Source organism: Nicotiana tabacum, chromosome 19 (assembly GCF_000715075.1).
Source record: "Nicotiana tabacum cultivar K326 chromosome 19, ASM71507v2, whole genome shotgun sequence".
In the NCBI taxonomy this organism is placed as follows: domain Eukaryota; kingdom Viridiplantae; phylum Streptophyta; class Magnoliopsida; order Solanales; family Solanaceae; genus Nicotiana; species Nicotiana tabacum.
In genome coordinates, this window is record NC_134098.1 from 43482629 (window position 1) to 43498757 (window position 16129).

The following is a 16129-nucleotide window of genomic DNA, read 5'->3' on the forward strand; positions in this document are numbered from 1 at the left end:
ATAATTAGTGCAAGGGAATCTTATCTTTGCCAATGCTGGATAATGCTATCCAAATTCTGAAATAAGGACTGCCCTAATTTTGACTCCTTTGAAGTTTGCTGCTCCATCGAAAAACATTCTCCACCCAGAGTACAATTCTGCAATATCTTCTCCAGTAAATAACACTTCTTCATCGGGAAAATACGTAGTAAGTGGCTCATAATCCCCATCCACTGGATTATCTATGAGGTGATCGACTAAAGCTTGTCCTTTGATAGCCTTCTGAGTTATGTACACAATGTCAAATTCGCTGACGAGAATTTTCCATTTTGCTAGCTTTCCGATAGGCATTGGCTTATGGAAAATGTGCTTGAGTGGGTCAAGGCAAGATATCAGGCATGTAGTACATGCTGACATGTAATGCCTTAGTTTTTGAGCAATCCAAGTCAGAGAACAACAAGTGCATTCTATCAAAGTATACTTGGCCTCGCATGGCGTGAACTTCTTGCTTAAGTAGTAGATGACCTGCTCCTTCATCCTAGTTTTATCATGATGTCACAACACAGAGCCGAATGAGTTATCCCAGAATGAAAAATAGAGCAACAATGGCTTCCCCGGTTCAGGGGGAACCAGCACTAGTGGGTTTGAGAGATACTCCTTCATTCTGTCGAAGGCTTTCTGGCATTCTTCTGTCCATTTTGTGGCAGCATCTTTCTTCAATAGTTTGAAAATGGGTTCATAGATTACCGTGGACTGGGATATGAAACGACTGATGTAATTCAATCTTCCCGGGAAACTCATGACATCTTTATTGCTCTTTGTTGGTGGTAATTCCTAAATAGCCTTGATTTTCGATGGGTCTAGTTCTATCCCCTTCCTACTTACAATGAAGCCCAATAGTTTTCCAGCGGGGACTATGAACGCGCACTTTACTGAGTTTAACTTCAAACAGTTCCTTCGCAGGCGTTCAAAAAATTTTCTCAAGTCGTCCAAGTGCTCCAAACTCTTTTGAGACTTTATTATGACATCATCCAAATACACTTCGATATCCTTATGAATCATGTCGTGAAAGAGGGTTGTCATGGCTCTTATATAGGTGGCACCGGCGTTCTTGAGACCGAACGGCATAACTCTATAACAGTAGACTCCCCAAGGTTTTGGGAAGTCCGTCTTATCTACGTCTTCCTCGTGCATCAAGATTTGGTGGTACCCAGCAAAACAATCCACAACCGGCTGTAGTTCATGCTTCGTGCAATTGTCGATGAGGATGTGGATATTTGGTAGAGGGAAATCATCCTTTGGACTATCTTTGTTGAGATCTCGGTAGTCTACACATATTCTAATCTTTCCATTTTTCTTGGGTACTGGGATGATGTTTGCAAACCAGCTTGGATAATTGGTGACCCTTACCACATTCACTTCTATATGTTTGGTCACTTCTTCCTTTATCCTCAAACTTAAGTCAGGTTTGAATCTTCTATGTTTCTGCTTGACCGGCGGTTTAATAGGATCGGTGGGTAGCCGATGCGAGACAATGTCAGTACTTAATCCTGACATGTCATCATAGGACCATGTAAACACGTCGATGTACTATCGGAGGAGCTCAATACGTTTTTCCTTTTTCTTGGCTTCTAGATGAATGTTGATTATGGTTTCTTTTACATATTCTTCACTTCCAAGGTTGACCACTTCTGTTTCTTTGAGATTGGGCTTTGTCGAGCATCATGCTCTCGTCTTACTCCTTATAATACGGGCCGTTGCGCTTAACGGTTTCATTACATGTCATAATCGCGGAACGCGGGTTTTTGGCAGTTTGATTACTGAAAAGAAACGTTGAGTATAAATAAAATGGTAAATAAAGTTGTAATATTCGAGAAAATGATTCTTTTATTTCATCAAAAGAGGAATGTCTTAAGCGTTCAGAAGAGGCAAATGATAAAAAGGTACAAACACGGTACATGCCTCAATTGACCGTGCGTTTTTCAAAAGAAAACTTTTTCAGTTCCATACTACCAAGACTCCCGGCGAACGAAAGATGGACTGGCGGTCCAATTCCGTAGCTTTTCCCCTGGTTCAGCATCCCTAATAGTCGGTGTCTTGATGTCAGTCCCTTCACAGGATTCTTCAATCATATTCACGAACAGCTTTCCCATCCCATCGATGATACCATCTTCGGGTACAAAATTTTGTCCCGAACTTGCAACATGCTCTGGCACAAAAACCTTTTTCTCAGAACTAACGGTACGAGATTTCCCTTTCGGAGGCTGATATCCCATGCCAGGCCTTCCTTTCTGCCCATTATGTTTAATTGGATCTGTGATTTCGTTCGACTTGGATCTCAGCCCTGTTCCTGGCCTGTATCCATATTTCATCATCTCCCTCAAAGCCAACTTGGACCTATATAGCGACTGCATTCCCAAATTTTGTTGAGTCTTTTCCATTTTGGTAGTCTGTATGATTTACACTTCATGGAAAGCAACTCTATCTAGCCCTTCAATAAATGGAACAGCATACTCCAGATAAGCGGAGTGACCCCACTCGCCATGAACCACGATCTCCTGGCATCCCCACTCAAATTTCATACATTGGTGAAAAGTGGATGGATGGCCCCTACCATATGTATCCAGGGCCTGCCCAGCAGCAAGTTGTAGGAAGAGGAGATATCCATTACTTGAAACAATATGGGGAGTTCAATCGGCCTAATCTGCAAGGCCAAATATATTTCTCCAATAACATCCTTTTGCAAACCATCAAAAGCTCTCACCCTTACGTGGCTTTCCTTGACTTCCCTTAAATGAATTCCCAACTCCCATAGGGTGGAGAATGGACAATTATTGACTCCTGGCCCGCCATCGACCAACACCCGGGACACTATTTTGTCCCCGCATTTGACAGTGATGTGAAGAGCCATGTTGTGACTTGCACCTTCGACAGGAAGTTCGTCTCTTCTTAAAGTGATCATATTTGCTTAGACCATTTTCCCAATTGTCGCGGCCAGTGATTCGCTAGTGGTGTTACTTGGTACACTCACCCCACTTAGTACTTTCAATAGGGCATCCTTATGACCATCGGAACTCATTAACAGATTCATGATTATATGTGTTGGAGTTTTCTTCAGCTACTCTTCCACAGAATACTCGTTGCTTGACATTCTCTTCCAAATATCGACGGCTTCTGGGTCTGTTATGTTCCTCCTTTGAATTTTCTCTCTCCATGAGTTTTCTCGATTGACATCTTCAGGAGCGTAGCATCTCCCAGACCTAGTCATACCATGGGCTGCAGCAGAGTCTGCCATTTTGTCCTTTCCCTTTTGCTGGTACGTCCATGGGACAGTTTTGTATTCCCGACTTTCTCCGTCTCTTATAGCAGCGACAGGTTATTGCGGATAAGTTTGAACCATCACTATAGGCCTCTGTTGTAATGTAATTATTTGAGCTCTTTGAGGAGGGATCCTAGCAGTGTTTGCATTTCCTATAGTGACAATTGTTCCCTTTAGGTCATACTATTCGTCCAATGTGATCATGTAAGCTCCCTGGTTTCAGTGATTTGGCAGTGGATTGCAATTCACATTGGGCAGTGTCAGAGTGCACTGGATGGCTCTGCTCTTGATCACAGTTTCAATCTCATTTTTTTAAGCTTAAAACAATCTTTAGTATCATGCCCAGGTACATTGGAATGGTACACACATCTTTTAGTGGCATCAAAATACTTGGAGGGGTGTTTATGAACCCTTCCTTCGACAGGGTGTATCAATCATGCTCTTCTCAATCTCTCAAATAATTGAGTTAGGGGCTCAGCAAGCGGGGTATATGTTCTAGGACCCCTTTCTTCAAAGTTGGGACGAGGGCATGGTTCATAAGCAAGTCAGTTTTGGTGAGTAGTGGTTTGGACAAGAGCATATGGTCGTTGTGGCTTTTGGTTATTATTGGCTCGATGAGGGTTGTATTGTGGTTGAGGGTGGTAATATGGTTGGGTGTTATAGACTAGAGCATAAATGGGTGGTGGTGAATGGTTTTTTGTGGAATAAGATGTGCTTCCGTGATGTGAGTTGGGTTGGTAGTAAGGGACGACTGCTGAGACCTCCTATTTCTTATTCTTTTCGCTGCCGATTGACCCTGATTGGATGGCCTTGCTGTCCGCTTGCATTGCTTCCATGGATTGTACTTTACCAGATTGTATGCTTTCTTCCAAGAAATCTCCAATCTTGACCAACTCGGCGAATTTCTGTCCTATCATTCCCATCATCTTTTCAGAGTATATTTCCTCTTGGGCTCTGATGAAATACTTGGTTAATTCATTGTCGCCCAGTGGAGGTTGCACCTTGGTGGCCTCTGACCTCCACCGACGTGCATATTCTTGGAATGACTTAAATGGTTTTTTCTGCAGGATCACCAGTGCGAACCGATCAGGAGTGATCTCTATATTGAATCGAAAATGATTCATTAATTCCTCTACCATATCTTGCCAAGTTCTCCAATTCCGCGGATCCTGTCAAGTATACCAGGTGACTGCTTCTCCCCTCAAACTTCTTATAAATAATTTCATCCTTAGCTTCTCGTTCCTCCCCACTCCGACTAACTTGCCACAATATGCCCTCAAATGTGCATGAGGATCACCCGTCCCATCAAAGATATCAAACTTTGGGGGTTTAAACCCTGCTGGCATATCCACATCCGGATGAATGCACAGATCCTCGTAGTCTAAACTTTCACTTCCCCAGGCAACTTGGAGACTCTTTATTTGCCTTCTCAACATTTGCAGCTGCTTAGATATTGATTCTTCTTCCTTACGCCTGGCTTCCCTCTCCATCTCTATGTATTGGTCAATCTCATAAGGCACCTTAACCGTGATAGGTGTTGTAAAGGTAGGTTCAGAAATGACACATACAAGGGGAACGTACTGCTCATGGGTGGCGGCATATGCCATAAGTATGTGCAGGCTAGTAGAAAAAGTGACCCCATCACGAGGAGGTGTGTGAGTTGCATTAGTAGTGATAGACAGGTTTTGTGGTGTCTGATTGTATTGTGATACGTAGGGAGTGTGAATAAAGGGATTTGATGGGTTAGCGGGGGTTACTGGAGGGATGAATTGAGCGGTAGGAGCTGAAGTTGGGGTGTTATGGTTTTGGCGTGATGTGGAAGGAAAGTGGTAGAGAGTGAATCCAAAGAAGGGAATCGAGGTGGTTGAGGAAGTGTTGTCACGACCAGGTGCGCTAGTTCCCTAATATGTTATACTTCTTCCCTTAAAGACTCCATTTCCTGGGCCATACTTGCCACGTTTTCATCATTCCTGGTATCGTCTTTTTTCCCCGATCGCCCCGGGTTGTCGGCTATGACCAGAGCATGTCCAGTTTGGTTTTCTGCGACTGACATCTTTCCCTTTGACCTCAGATTGTATGGTGGATCTGCCAGTTTTGGTTGACACAAACCAACTTTCTTTTCTTTTTGGGGATAATAATAAAGCAAAAGAAAAATAAGAAGAAAGAAAATAAAAGGAACAAGAGCCAGTTACTTCATTTATACAAGCAGGAAATCTCATAGAGCAAATAATTCGTGCATTACAGCTAGCGCGTTTACTAAAATTCGCATCGACCTCTCATTGCCGGAGGTAGGCCTAATTCGCAGATATTTGACAAATATTTAGACTTGATACATTTAGATCCGAAGCAATATGTTTTCATTGATAATTTGGACTGATACAAGTGGGAAAAATAATTACATCACTATTTCATAGCACTGCATGGGCTTGGACAACTTGCCTTTTTGGAAAGTAAAAGATAAAACTAGGGATACGGGTACAAAGTGGGAAAAAGGGGAAATCAACCAACTCTAATAACCATCCCCTGAGCCGTTTCCCATATCATCCTCTTCGAAATACTAAACCCCTAAAGAACTAAAAGTGTTAATGAATTAAGGGCTAAGGAAGAAGTTCTACTCAAGGTCGATGCCCCCTTTGAATACCCCAACACTTCAAAGTTCCCAAGGGACTCAAGGCCCAGGGCAATGCTTGTGCCAAGGAGGACAGCCCAACCTAGAGTTAAACTCCACTCCCAAATATCCTTAACCACTAACAACATATTTTTCTTATGGGTTTAAATATCAATGAGGTGCTTTCAATATAAACTAAGTGCTATAGTATCCCTTACCACAAAAATATACTTTCCCCCATAATAGTATAACATAAGAGGACACAGAGTACCTTTGATACCAAATAAAGATTACATATCAGATAAACCTAAAGGTCTTACTTTAGAACACATATAGAAGAGAAAACTAAAGGTGTTACAGGGGCAAATCATTGAGTAAAAACCCATTCATAAAGAAAGTGGGGACATAATTCATATATACATCAACACAAGAGATTAGTGACACTACTTAGAACTTTAAAGGTCATCAGTAAAGATTCAGACAAAACAGTTATGGCTAACCATTTTTACAAAGGTTATCAAAGATATCATGAATAAGATTAAACTCTCAACACGACTACAAATTCACATATATAAACATGAGATCCCTAAGGATTCAACAGAGTCATATTCCTAATAGTATTAGCTTTAAACAATCATGTTCAGACAATATCAACAAAGGACTTCATAAGGTTTAAGGATCAGGTTCAGTTTTAAAATAATAATAGGGAAAGGACTGACTACAATTTAAGACAAGAACATGAAGTCAAACAGGGAACATATAGTATTTAGTCTATTACACACAGACATTTCAAGTGAAGTTATGACTTCATACAGATAGGGGAGCTTTGCACATTACAGGATCAAGTTAAACATATCAATGAAGAGGGGGAATTACAGATAAAGGAAATATTGTATCAAAACAAGTTTAACTCATACATAAGTCTTGCTTAGTATCTAAGTGTGAAGTACTCATGCTTCAGATTTTAAAAATTATCACTTGATTATAACAGAATAACTAAGTCCTACTTTTATATAAGATAACTTAATGATAGATGCATGTAAGCTTCACAAAACCAACAGTAGTTTAAAGAGATTAAAGATAGGGAAGTACTACATCAAGTGAGTTTCGAATTAAACATGTAACTGAAGATTTTAACTAATCATGAGACAACCAAGTTCAGCTTAACAGCAATTATCAGTTATTTGTAACAAAACAGGATCATGACTTGATCTATGAAGAAAAGGATAACTCTATCTTAACAAAATATATACAATAGAACTATTAGGGTTCATGAAAAGAAGACAAGTTAACTTACACAAGATTGTTTCATGCAAATGAAACCAACAGTTAGGTATAATCATGTGGATGCCATAGTAACAGCCCAGAAGTTGCCTTTAGGTTTAGCAGATACAGGTATAGAGAAGGAAGGCATTTAGACACTCAGATTTTCATGTCATGAACTTATAAACTTTCAGATTCATCTTAATCAAGATTATCAAACAATAAACTTAACCACAAGACTAACAGAATACAGGGATACAATATGTAAAGGTAAAGATTACTGCAGAATCATCAATAATGGGTTGTGAAGTTTAGGTAAGTATGAACAATCATTCAAGGCACATTACAACTTTAACATGTGGACTGTTGTAACTCATAAATGAAAATCATCAAGAATCATTTAATAACTTGATTAATCATTAATTAAAAACTCAAAAGGCAGGACAAGTAATTATGCAGACAATATACTATTATAACATAACATAAGCATTCCCATACTAATTACAAACACCATAAATAACTATAATTCTCAGAATATAACTAACATATTCATAAAGTTCATATAAGATGAAAAAGAGAGAGATTAGGAATGCACTGACCTTTTTGAGGGCAGCAGACAAAACGAGGATATCTCTTAGTTGCTTAAGACCTAAAAAGCTTCAAACTCGAAGCAGTGATAATACTCAAAAAACGGAAAAAAGAAATCAATAAGGACCTTACCCTATGTTTTTTAATCTCAGAATTGCTCTTAGACTATTGTATAGGTGTTTTTCAATGTTAGGTTGTGTTGGTGATAACATTAAAGTCTCCTTTTTATAGTGTCATTTAAGGCTCTAGGGCTTCACAGATTCAAAGCAATAGTGGAGAGTGACTCATGGTAGATGATAATAGCAAGATTGAGTAAAAAATCAGTTGGGAAACAGAGGGGGAAACATGGTCACTGAGTTTGACCTTTGGACATCGAATCCTCATAATAAACACTAAGATGACTCCATGCATGCTCCGATTTGATGGAACACGAAGGAAAATCGGAGATTTGATGTTGCATTCTTGAGTCTAGGGTTTCAGGATTTGGGTGTTTGAATTTGTGATTGAAAAAGCGAATTTGCAGCAATATTTGCGGATTTCAGAAGGTAAAGGGTAGTTTCAGGCTCCGATTTTGACTTATGAGAGAAAATCAGATGATTTCTTCTTTGAGCTTAGGGTTTCGAATTTAGGAGTCCTGGATTTGTGATTGAAAGCAAGATTCCTGGTGTAGCAAGGACAGGATAGATGATTTATAGTATTTTCGAGTAACCTTGCATGAATTTGTGCAAGGTTCTGAGAGAGATGGTTAATTGAGATGAGAGAAAAAAGAGAGAAAATTGAAATGAAGGCGGCTGTATGGAGGGGAAATGATTAGGGTTTCTAGGGGGATAGGGTTAGTCTTTAGGATTAAAGATGAAAGATGGAATGGGAGTCGTTGGATATGTTGAGCAACGGCTCCGATTATTTGGTAATTAGATTTTGTAGAAATGATTTAAGTGGGGAAAATCGGGGGATGTTGGATCAAAAGAATTTGGATGGTTGAGATAAGATCTCTGAGGTTTAATTAAAAAGAAATAGAGACCAACTGTGAGTCGTTGATCTAAGGAACGGGCGGCTCAGATCTGTTTGTGTTTCTTGTGTGAGTGGTAAGGGATGGTGACGTGTCACAAGCCGATTGGTGCAAAGAGAGTGGCTGGGATCACCATAGTGAAAAGATATGGGTGTTTGGGTTGGGTGAATTTTCGGTTTGGGCTTGTTAATTTGGCCAAAAATGATTTAAGTAATGGCTACTTTGTCTTTGATTTGAGAATTGCAATTGTAGCCTTTGTCTTTTAATTCCTTTTTGAATTTAATTTATATAAACTTAACAATTTTCAATAAATGTGGCAAAAATTATAATTACTACATATACTACTTATAATTTTAATTAACTATTTATAAAACACTTCTTTTTCCTAAATTGCAACACTAATTCGAAATACCAACATAATGGCCTAATTAACTAGAAATTTAAGAGTAATTTATCAAATTAATTATAGAACCTATGTAATGTATATATAAGAATTATTTTAATAATATAAAAAATAGTAAATATATTTGTAATTATGTAGTGTTAATACTACGCGATTAATTTCAAAACTATCACTTAATTTGTAAAAATAGGTATTTGTTACTAGAAAACACTTTAAAATATTTATTGTAAATTATTAAGTATAAATAAATTAATTTAAAAAGGGAGGGTCAAATTAGTCGTCAACAATATGAACCTTTACCGGTTATAGCTGAAACTCAGTAAGGTCCTTCCCACGTTGGTCCTAGCATCTCGGAATTAACCTCTCGGGTAATTTTAGTTAGTTTTCCCAAAACCAAATTTCCAACTTTGAAATATCGAAGATTTATTTTGCGGTTGTAATATCCTTCCATCCCCTATTTTTGTGCCACCATCCTCACATATGCTAGATTTCGATGCTCTTCAAGCAAATCTAACTTAATCAACATTGCTTCACTATTTACCTCTTTATTTGCCCAAAAATACCTTATCCTTGGTTCCCCAATCTCTACTAGGATCAAAGCTTCTGCACCGTACACAAGTGAAAATGGTATTTCTACTGTGCCTGACTTCATCGTTGTTCGGTTTGCCTATAACACTCCCGGTAGCTCTTCTGACCAATTACCTTTTGCATACTCTAATTTTTTTTTGAGGTTTTGGATTATAACTTTGTTGGTTGACTCCACTTGTCTGTTAGTGCTTAGATGATATGGAGAAGATGTGATCCTTTTGACCTTCAATCATTCCAAAAACTTTGTGACTTTGGAACCTATAAATTGTGGCCCATTGTCATGGGCAATTTCTTTTGGTATCATGTGATCCCATATGAAATCAATCATTCTCGCTCTCCAATCTTTTTTTAAGCACATGCTTCAACCCATTTAGTAAAATAATCAGTTAAAACCAAAAGAAATTCTACCTGCCCGGGCCCTTGAGGTAAGGGGCCATTTATATCCATTCCCCATTTCATGAATGGCCACGGTGACACCACTGAATGCAAAAGCTCTACCGATTGATGCACTAACTGCGCATGACGCTGATACTTATCACATTTTTGTACAAATTCCTCCGTGCCTCGTTCCATTCGGGGCCAATAATAGCTAGCCCTTATTAATGTCAGAACCAATGAGTTCGCACCGGAATGATTTCCGCACACCCCTTCATGAACTTCTCTCATCACCTAATCAGGCTCTGATGTCCCGAAACACCGAGCCAATGGCCCTTGAAACTACCTTTGGTATAATTGACTATCAACAAAGAAATAGCGAGCAACTTTAGTTCGTAGTGCCCGAGAAGCTTTCGGATCTTCAGGCAATTTTCCATGCCTTAAATACTCTATTAACTCATTTCTCCAATACCAAACCAGGTTGGTTGAGTTAACTTCACAATATTCGTCCACGTCCAAAATCGAATGTGAAAGTTGAACGATTGCACTAGAGTCGGCTCCTTTCATTTTTGTGGATGAACCTAAATTGCCCAATGCGTCTGCCTCCACGTTCTCTTCCCTTGGGATATGAATTATCGACCATTCCCAGAATCAGGAAAGTAACACTTGAACTTTATTCAAGTTCTGTTGCATGCGCTCCTCTTTAGTGTCAAAGATCCCATAAACTTGATTCACTAGTAGCTGGAAATCACACTTTGTTTCAATTACCTTGGAGCCCAGTCCCCCGGCTGATTCTAGTCCTGCAATCAAAGCCTCATACTCGACTTCATTGTTAATCAAAGGAGCATTTCTAATTGCATGTCTTAGGGTCTCTCCCGAAAGAGTGACCAATATTATCCCAAGATCGGACCCTTTTAAATTGGAGGCTCCATCCGTAAAAGGTCTATACACCGAAGACAGTTGCCAACACCAGAACTGCTTCTTTAGCAGCTAAAGGCATCATTCCCAGATTAAAGTCAGCCACGAAGTCAGCCAAAACTTGTGACTTGATTTCTTTCTAAGTTTTATATTCTATATCAAATTCACAAATTTCTACCGTCCATTTATCAAACTGACCTGACAATTCAGGTTTATGAAGGACGTTCCTCAAAGGAAAAGTGGTCACAACGGCTATTGGGTGGCACTAAAAATAAGGTCTAAGCTTTCGAGAGGCAACTACGAGAGCTAGAGCCAACTTTTCCAAGTACGGATAACGCGTCTCCACTCCGATAAAAAATTTCTAACATAATAAATATAAAATTCTGTACCTTCTTCCTCCTGAACCAAGACTGCACTTACCGCAACTTCCGAAACTGCTAAATAAATTAGCAATTGCTCACCTTCCTTCATTTTGGACATTAACAGAGGGCTAGACAAGTACCTTTTTAGGTCTTTCAATGCTTGCTGACATTCCGGAGTCCACACGAAATTATTCTTCTTTTTTAAAAGTGAAAAGAAATGATGGCATTTCAACGAACACCTTGATATAAATCTACTAAGGGCCGCTAACCTACCGGTCAACCTTTGCTCTTCCTTTACACTTGTCAATTGATTAGGCATATACTCGATGACCTTTATCTTGTCGAGATTTACTTCTATTCCTCTCTGGGAAATCAAAAAACCAAAAAACCTTTCGGACCCAACTCCAAAAGCATTATTTTCCAGGTTAAGTTTATGTTGTATTTCCTCAAAATGTCGAATGTCTCTTATAAATTAGTCAAATGAATTCCTGTATTAAAAGACTTAACCAACATATCATCAATATAAATTTCCATAGTTTTAGCAATTTGTTGTTCGGATATTTTATTAACGAGTCATTGATAAGTGGCTCCGGCATTCTTATGCCCGAAAAGTATCACATTGAAGCAATAAGTGCCAAAATGTTGATGAACGAGGTTTTTTGTTGATCCTCCGGGTGCATCCTAATTTGATTATATCCAGAATAGGCATCAAGAAAGCTCATTAACTCATGCTCGGCCATAGCATCAATCATTTGGTCAATGTTTGGCAAGGGGAAAGAGTCTTTAGGGCATGCCTTATTCAAATCTTTATAATCTACACATATTCGAATTTTATTATTCTTTTTAGGAACAATTACTACGTTAGCTAGCCAGACAGGATAATGTACCTCGCGAATTAAACCTATATTTAATAATCGAGTTGCCTCCTCTTTAACAAACTTGTTCCTGACCTCGGGTATTGGCCGTTTCTTTTGCTTCCCTGGCGAAAAATTAGGGTCCAAACTTAACTTATGGACAGCCACATCCCTGTCATATCAGAAAGAGATCATGCAAAACAATCAAAGTTATCTTTTAAAAATTCAATATTTAAGTCTGAGTTCGGGATTTAATCCCATTCTTAGGTAAACCTTTTTATCCGGGAACTCCGTGAACAAAGTGATTTGTTCCAATTCCTCTACGGACGACTTTGTAGCATCTGCTTCCTCCGGTACCTGGAAAGATCTCGGCACCTGATAGAAATCCGATGACTAATCTTCCACATCACCTTTAACCGGAATAGAAGAGGACACTGGTTCATGGAGTTGCTATTTATTCGTTCCTTCCGCCTTGTTGCTGGATAAGGTTACTACATTCATTTCCCTTTCTGTAGGTTGATCACCTCTGATTTACTTGATCCCTTCCGGTGTTGGGAACGTCAATAATTGATGATAGGTTGATGGTACAATATTCATTTAATGAATCCACAGCCTTCCAAGGATCACGTTGTATCCCATGTTGCTATCAACCACTTCGAACAAAGTGGTCTTTGTTATGCCTTCGGCATGCGTGGGCAATAAAATCTCTCCTTGGGTCGTTACACTCATTAGGTTGAACCCGACCAGAAGCTTTATTATCGGAACTATGTTTCCGGTTAACTTTGCTTATTCCAAAACTCTCAACTAAATGATATTGGCTGAACTTTCTGGATCAACCAACACAGGTTTAATTTTAAAATCTAAAATATTTAAGTGAAATTACCAGAGCATCATTGTGTGGTAAAAGAAGGCCATTAGCATCTTCTTTCATGAAGGTAATTTCATCATCTTCTGATGCTTCTCAGATTCTCTTTCCATGGGTTACCGATATCTTTGTCTTCTTTACTGCTGAAACTGTCACTCCATTTACTTCAACAACATCAAAGATCATGTTTATCGTTAGGCAAGGTGACCCTGCAGCTGGTTTAATAGCTGGTTCCACAACATCTCGATTCCTCCCATAATTACTTTTTGCCCGATCACTTAGAAATTCTCTAAGGTGACCATTCTTCAATAATGCTGCAACCTCTTCACGAAGGTGTCGGTTATCCCTAGTCATGTGGCTATGTGTTCCATGAAATTCACACCATAGATTAGGATCCTTTTGATTAGGATCCAATTGAATTGGTTTTGGAAATCTTGTCTCTTTAAAGTTTCTCATAGCCGAAACCAGTTCGACCAAACAACATTAAAGTTGTAATTGGATAATCGGGGGTATTTTGTATCTTGGGACCTCGATGGTTCCTTCTCCTGTAAAGCTCTACTACTCCGACCTCGATCCACCCTTCTATCGGAAGCAAACTTGTCCGATGACTGAAATCCTTTATTTTCACACCCATTAGTTCTTTTGTAAAGCTGGAAAAGGCTTCTGGAAGACCTCCGATCTACATCAAAATTAGTTTTGAACTTATCATGATTCTGATCGAAATTGAGACCCTTGGATGACACCGAAGAGCTCAATTGATCATCTTCAATTCTGATTTTTGATTCATAACAATTGTGGGCATATGCCCATGTGGTTGCCTAAAATTCCAACAGTCTTTCCTTCAATTTCCTGGAGGCATTGGAGCTCAGTGGATTGAGACCTTTGGTGAATGCTTCAGCTGCCCACTCGTCCGGTACTGCCAGTAACAACATCATCTCCTTCTGAAATCGGATCACGAACTCTCGCAATAGTTTAGACTCTCCTTGAGAATTCTGAATATGTTCGCCTTTCTAGCTTGAACTTTTCTTGCTCCGGCATGAGCTTTAATGAAAGAATCTGTAAGCATTTTAAAAGAGTCAATTAAATTCTCAAGTAGAAAAGAATACCAAGTTATAGCAACCTTCGTTAGGGTTTCGCCAAATTTCTTCAACAGGACAGACTCTATCTCGTTCGGGGCCAAGTCATTTCCCTTTACAGCCATAGTATAAGTTGTGATATACTCTTGTGGATCCGAACTCCAAAGTCCCATCATACTTCGGGATATTGGGCATCTTAAATCTTTTCGAAATCAATTCCGGGGCCGCACTTGGTTTGAACAGCAACTGTGTATACTTCTTTGAATCTGGTCTCTTTAACACCAGTGGTGCTCCTAGAATCTGATCCATCCGAGCATGGACTCTTTAATATTTTAGTCCATTCGTTCATTCATTTCACTCATGAATCTCATGAGCTCCATTTTGAAAGGATCATTAGCATTGTTGTCGTTCCCGGATCTGCTACATGCACCACCTACCTCATTTTTATTAAAATCGAACTCCCCCTTGAAGCGATGTTATCGGTTCTTTGCACTGTTTGATTTGCAGGCACACTAGAAGGAACTCGAACTCCTCCATTGGAGTTATTGAAAGCAACCAAAAGCGCATGTTTCAAATCTATCATCACTTGGTCTTGTCTTGAGAGATGATTCATAACTTCCCTTTGTTGTGCTCTCAAAACTTTGACCGTTTCAACGTTTATCGTCATATCATCAGGAGTTGAACTTCTCATATGCCAAGGATTTCGTTCTTTGCGAACTGGAGTTATTTCATCTCATTCGTTGCTAGTTTAACTTGTTGAATCATCACGCTGGAACACATCCTTATGTTCTTTGTTTGTTCCAACATTGAAAGAGTTGTTCACATCATTATCTGCCATATCTGATTTTTCTTTTACTAAAGAAAAGTGTCAAATTGCATTAGAAATAAATGAATGGATCAAAGTAATAATACAATTATCTATGTCCCATGGTGGATGCCAAATTATTTACCCGTAAAGCGATACATTTAAAAATTTATAATGTGGTTTATAGACACATAAATTATTTTGATCCAAGAATATAAAATAGCTAATATTAGAAATAAATTAATTAATTAAATTTGAAGATAATACAAGCTTGACTGCGAGCTCAGCTCTTCCGATGGAAATAATAAGAACAGTATGAGAACAAAAGAGAGAGAAAGAAGTTTTATAGAATAAGAGCAAATTTTGACTTTTGTGCATACAAAATATTTCATGTCCTACAATGGATATGAATTCTCCTATTTATAGCTCTATTCAGGGTGACAATATCCCCAAATCAAGCCTTTTTTTAATACAAGTAAAACCCTTATTGATGGTTGAATAACGCTGAGCATTAATACAGAGATTCTTTGTAACGACTGCTCATTAAATGATGTCTTTTCCAACCGGTGTCTTCCTTTCAAATCTTCGCTCCCGGTTCTAATGCCTTTGTAACTTATTCAGCATCGGTCACATATTTATAATCGGTATCATCTATTTGCTAACTCATATTTTATATGTCTTTACTTTCACGTGTCGACTCGTCGAACATCCACCTGTCGTTTATCAATATTACCCCATATAAAAACCTACACGAGAACACAACTGAACTAATAAAAACTAGTCGACTAGGTTGGTACCTATATCTACTCCCCTTGGGTAACAAGGCTTTCTTATTAGCTTCACAAAGTTGAGTTGATTCCATGTCTTATAGTTTTGCTCGTTTACCATTCAGTTCTACCTTATGATTTTACAAGCTCACCAAAGAAACTATATCCGGAGTAGAACTTAACCTATGATTTTACAAGCTCCCCAAAGACCCAGAATAGAACTTATCTCCTTCTTTGTTACTCTTTTTTCTTCTTTTGATACACTCATAATACAAGAATACAGTGGTTAATATAAAATGAAAGAGACTAAGGGGTCATTTGGTAGGAGGTATAAGAATAATGTTGAATAT

At 38.8% G+C, this 16129-nt stretch overlaps 1 protein-coding gene across 1 annotated transcript; it reads right to left on the bottom strand.

The window, feature by feature from the left end:
- Positions 1 to 2438: 2438 nt before the first annotated feature.
- LOC142173446 (uncharacterized) lies at positions 2439 to 2941 on the bottom strand. The gene is made up of 2 exons (XM_075239036.1): positions 2651 to 2941; positions 2439 to 2609 (listed from the first exon to the last, which is right to left on the bottom strand). Exons 1-2 carry the CDS (start codon positions 2939 to 2941, stop codon positions 2439 to 2441), a joined length of 462 nt encoding a protein of 153 aa, XP_075095137.1.
- Positions 2942 to 16129: the final 13188 nt, after the last annotated feature.

Coding starts and splice junctions, on each gene's coding strand:
- LOC142173446 (XM_075239036.1), bottom strand. CDS start 2,941: ATGATCACTTTAAGAAGAGACGAACTTCCTGTCGAAGGTGCAAGTCAC. Junction 2,610..2,650: donor AACTCCCCATATTGTTTCAA/GTAATGGATATC, acceptor GCTGCTGGGCAG/GCCCTGGATACATATGGTAG.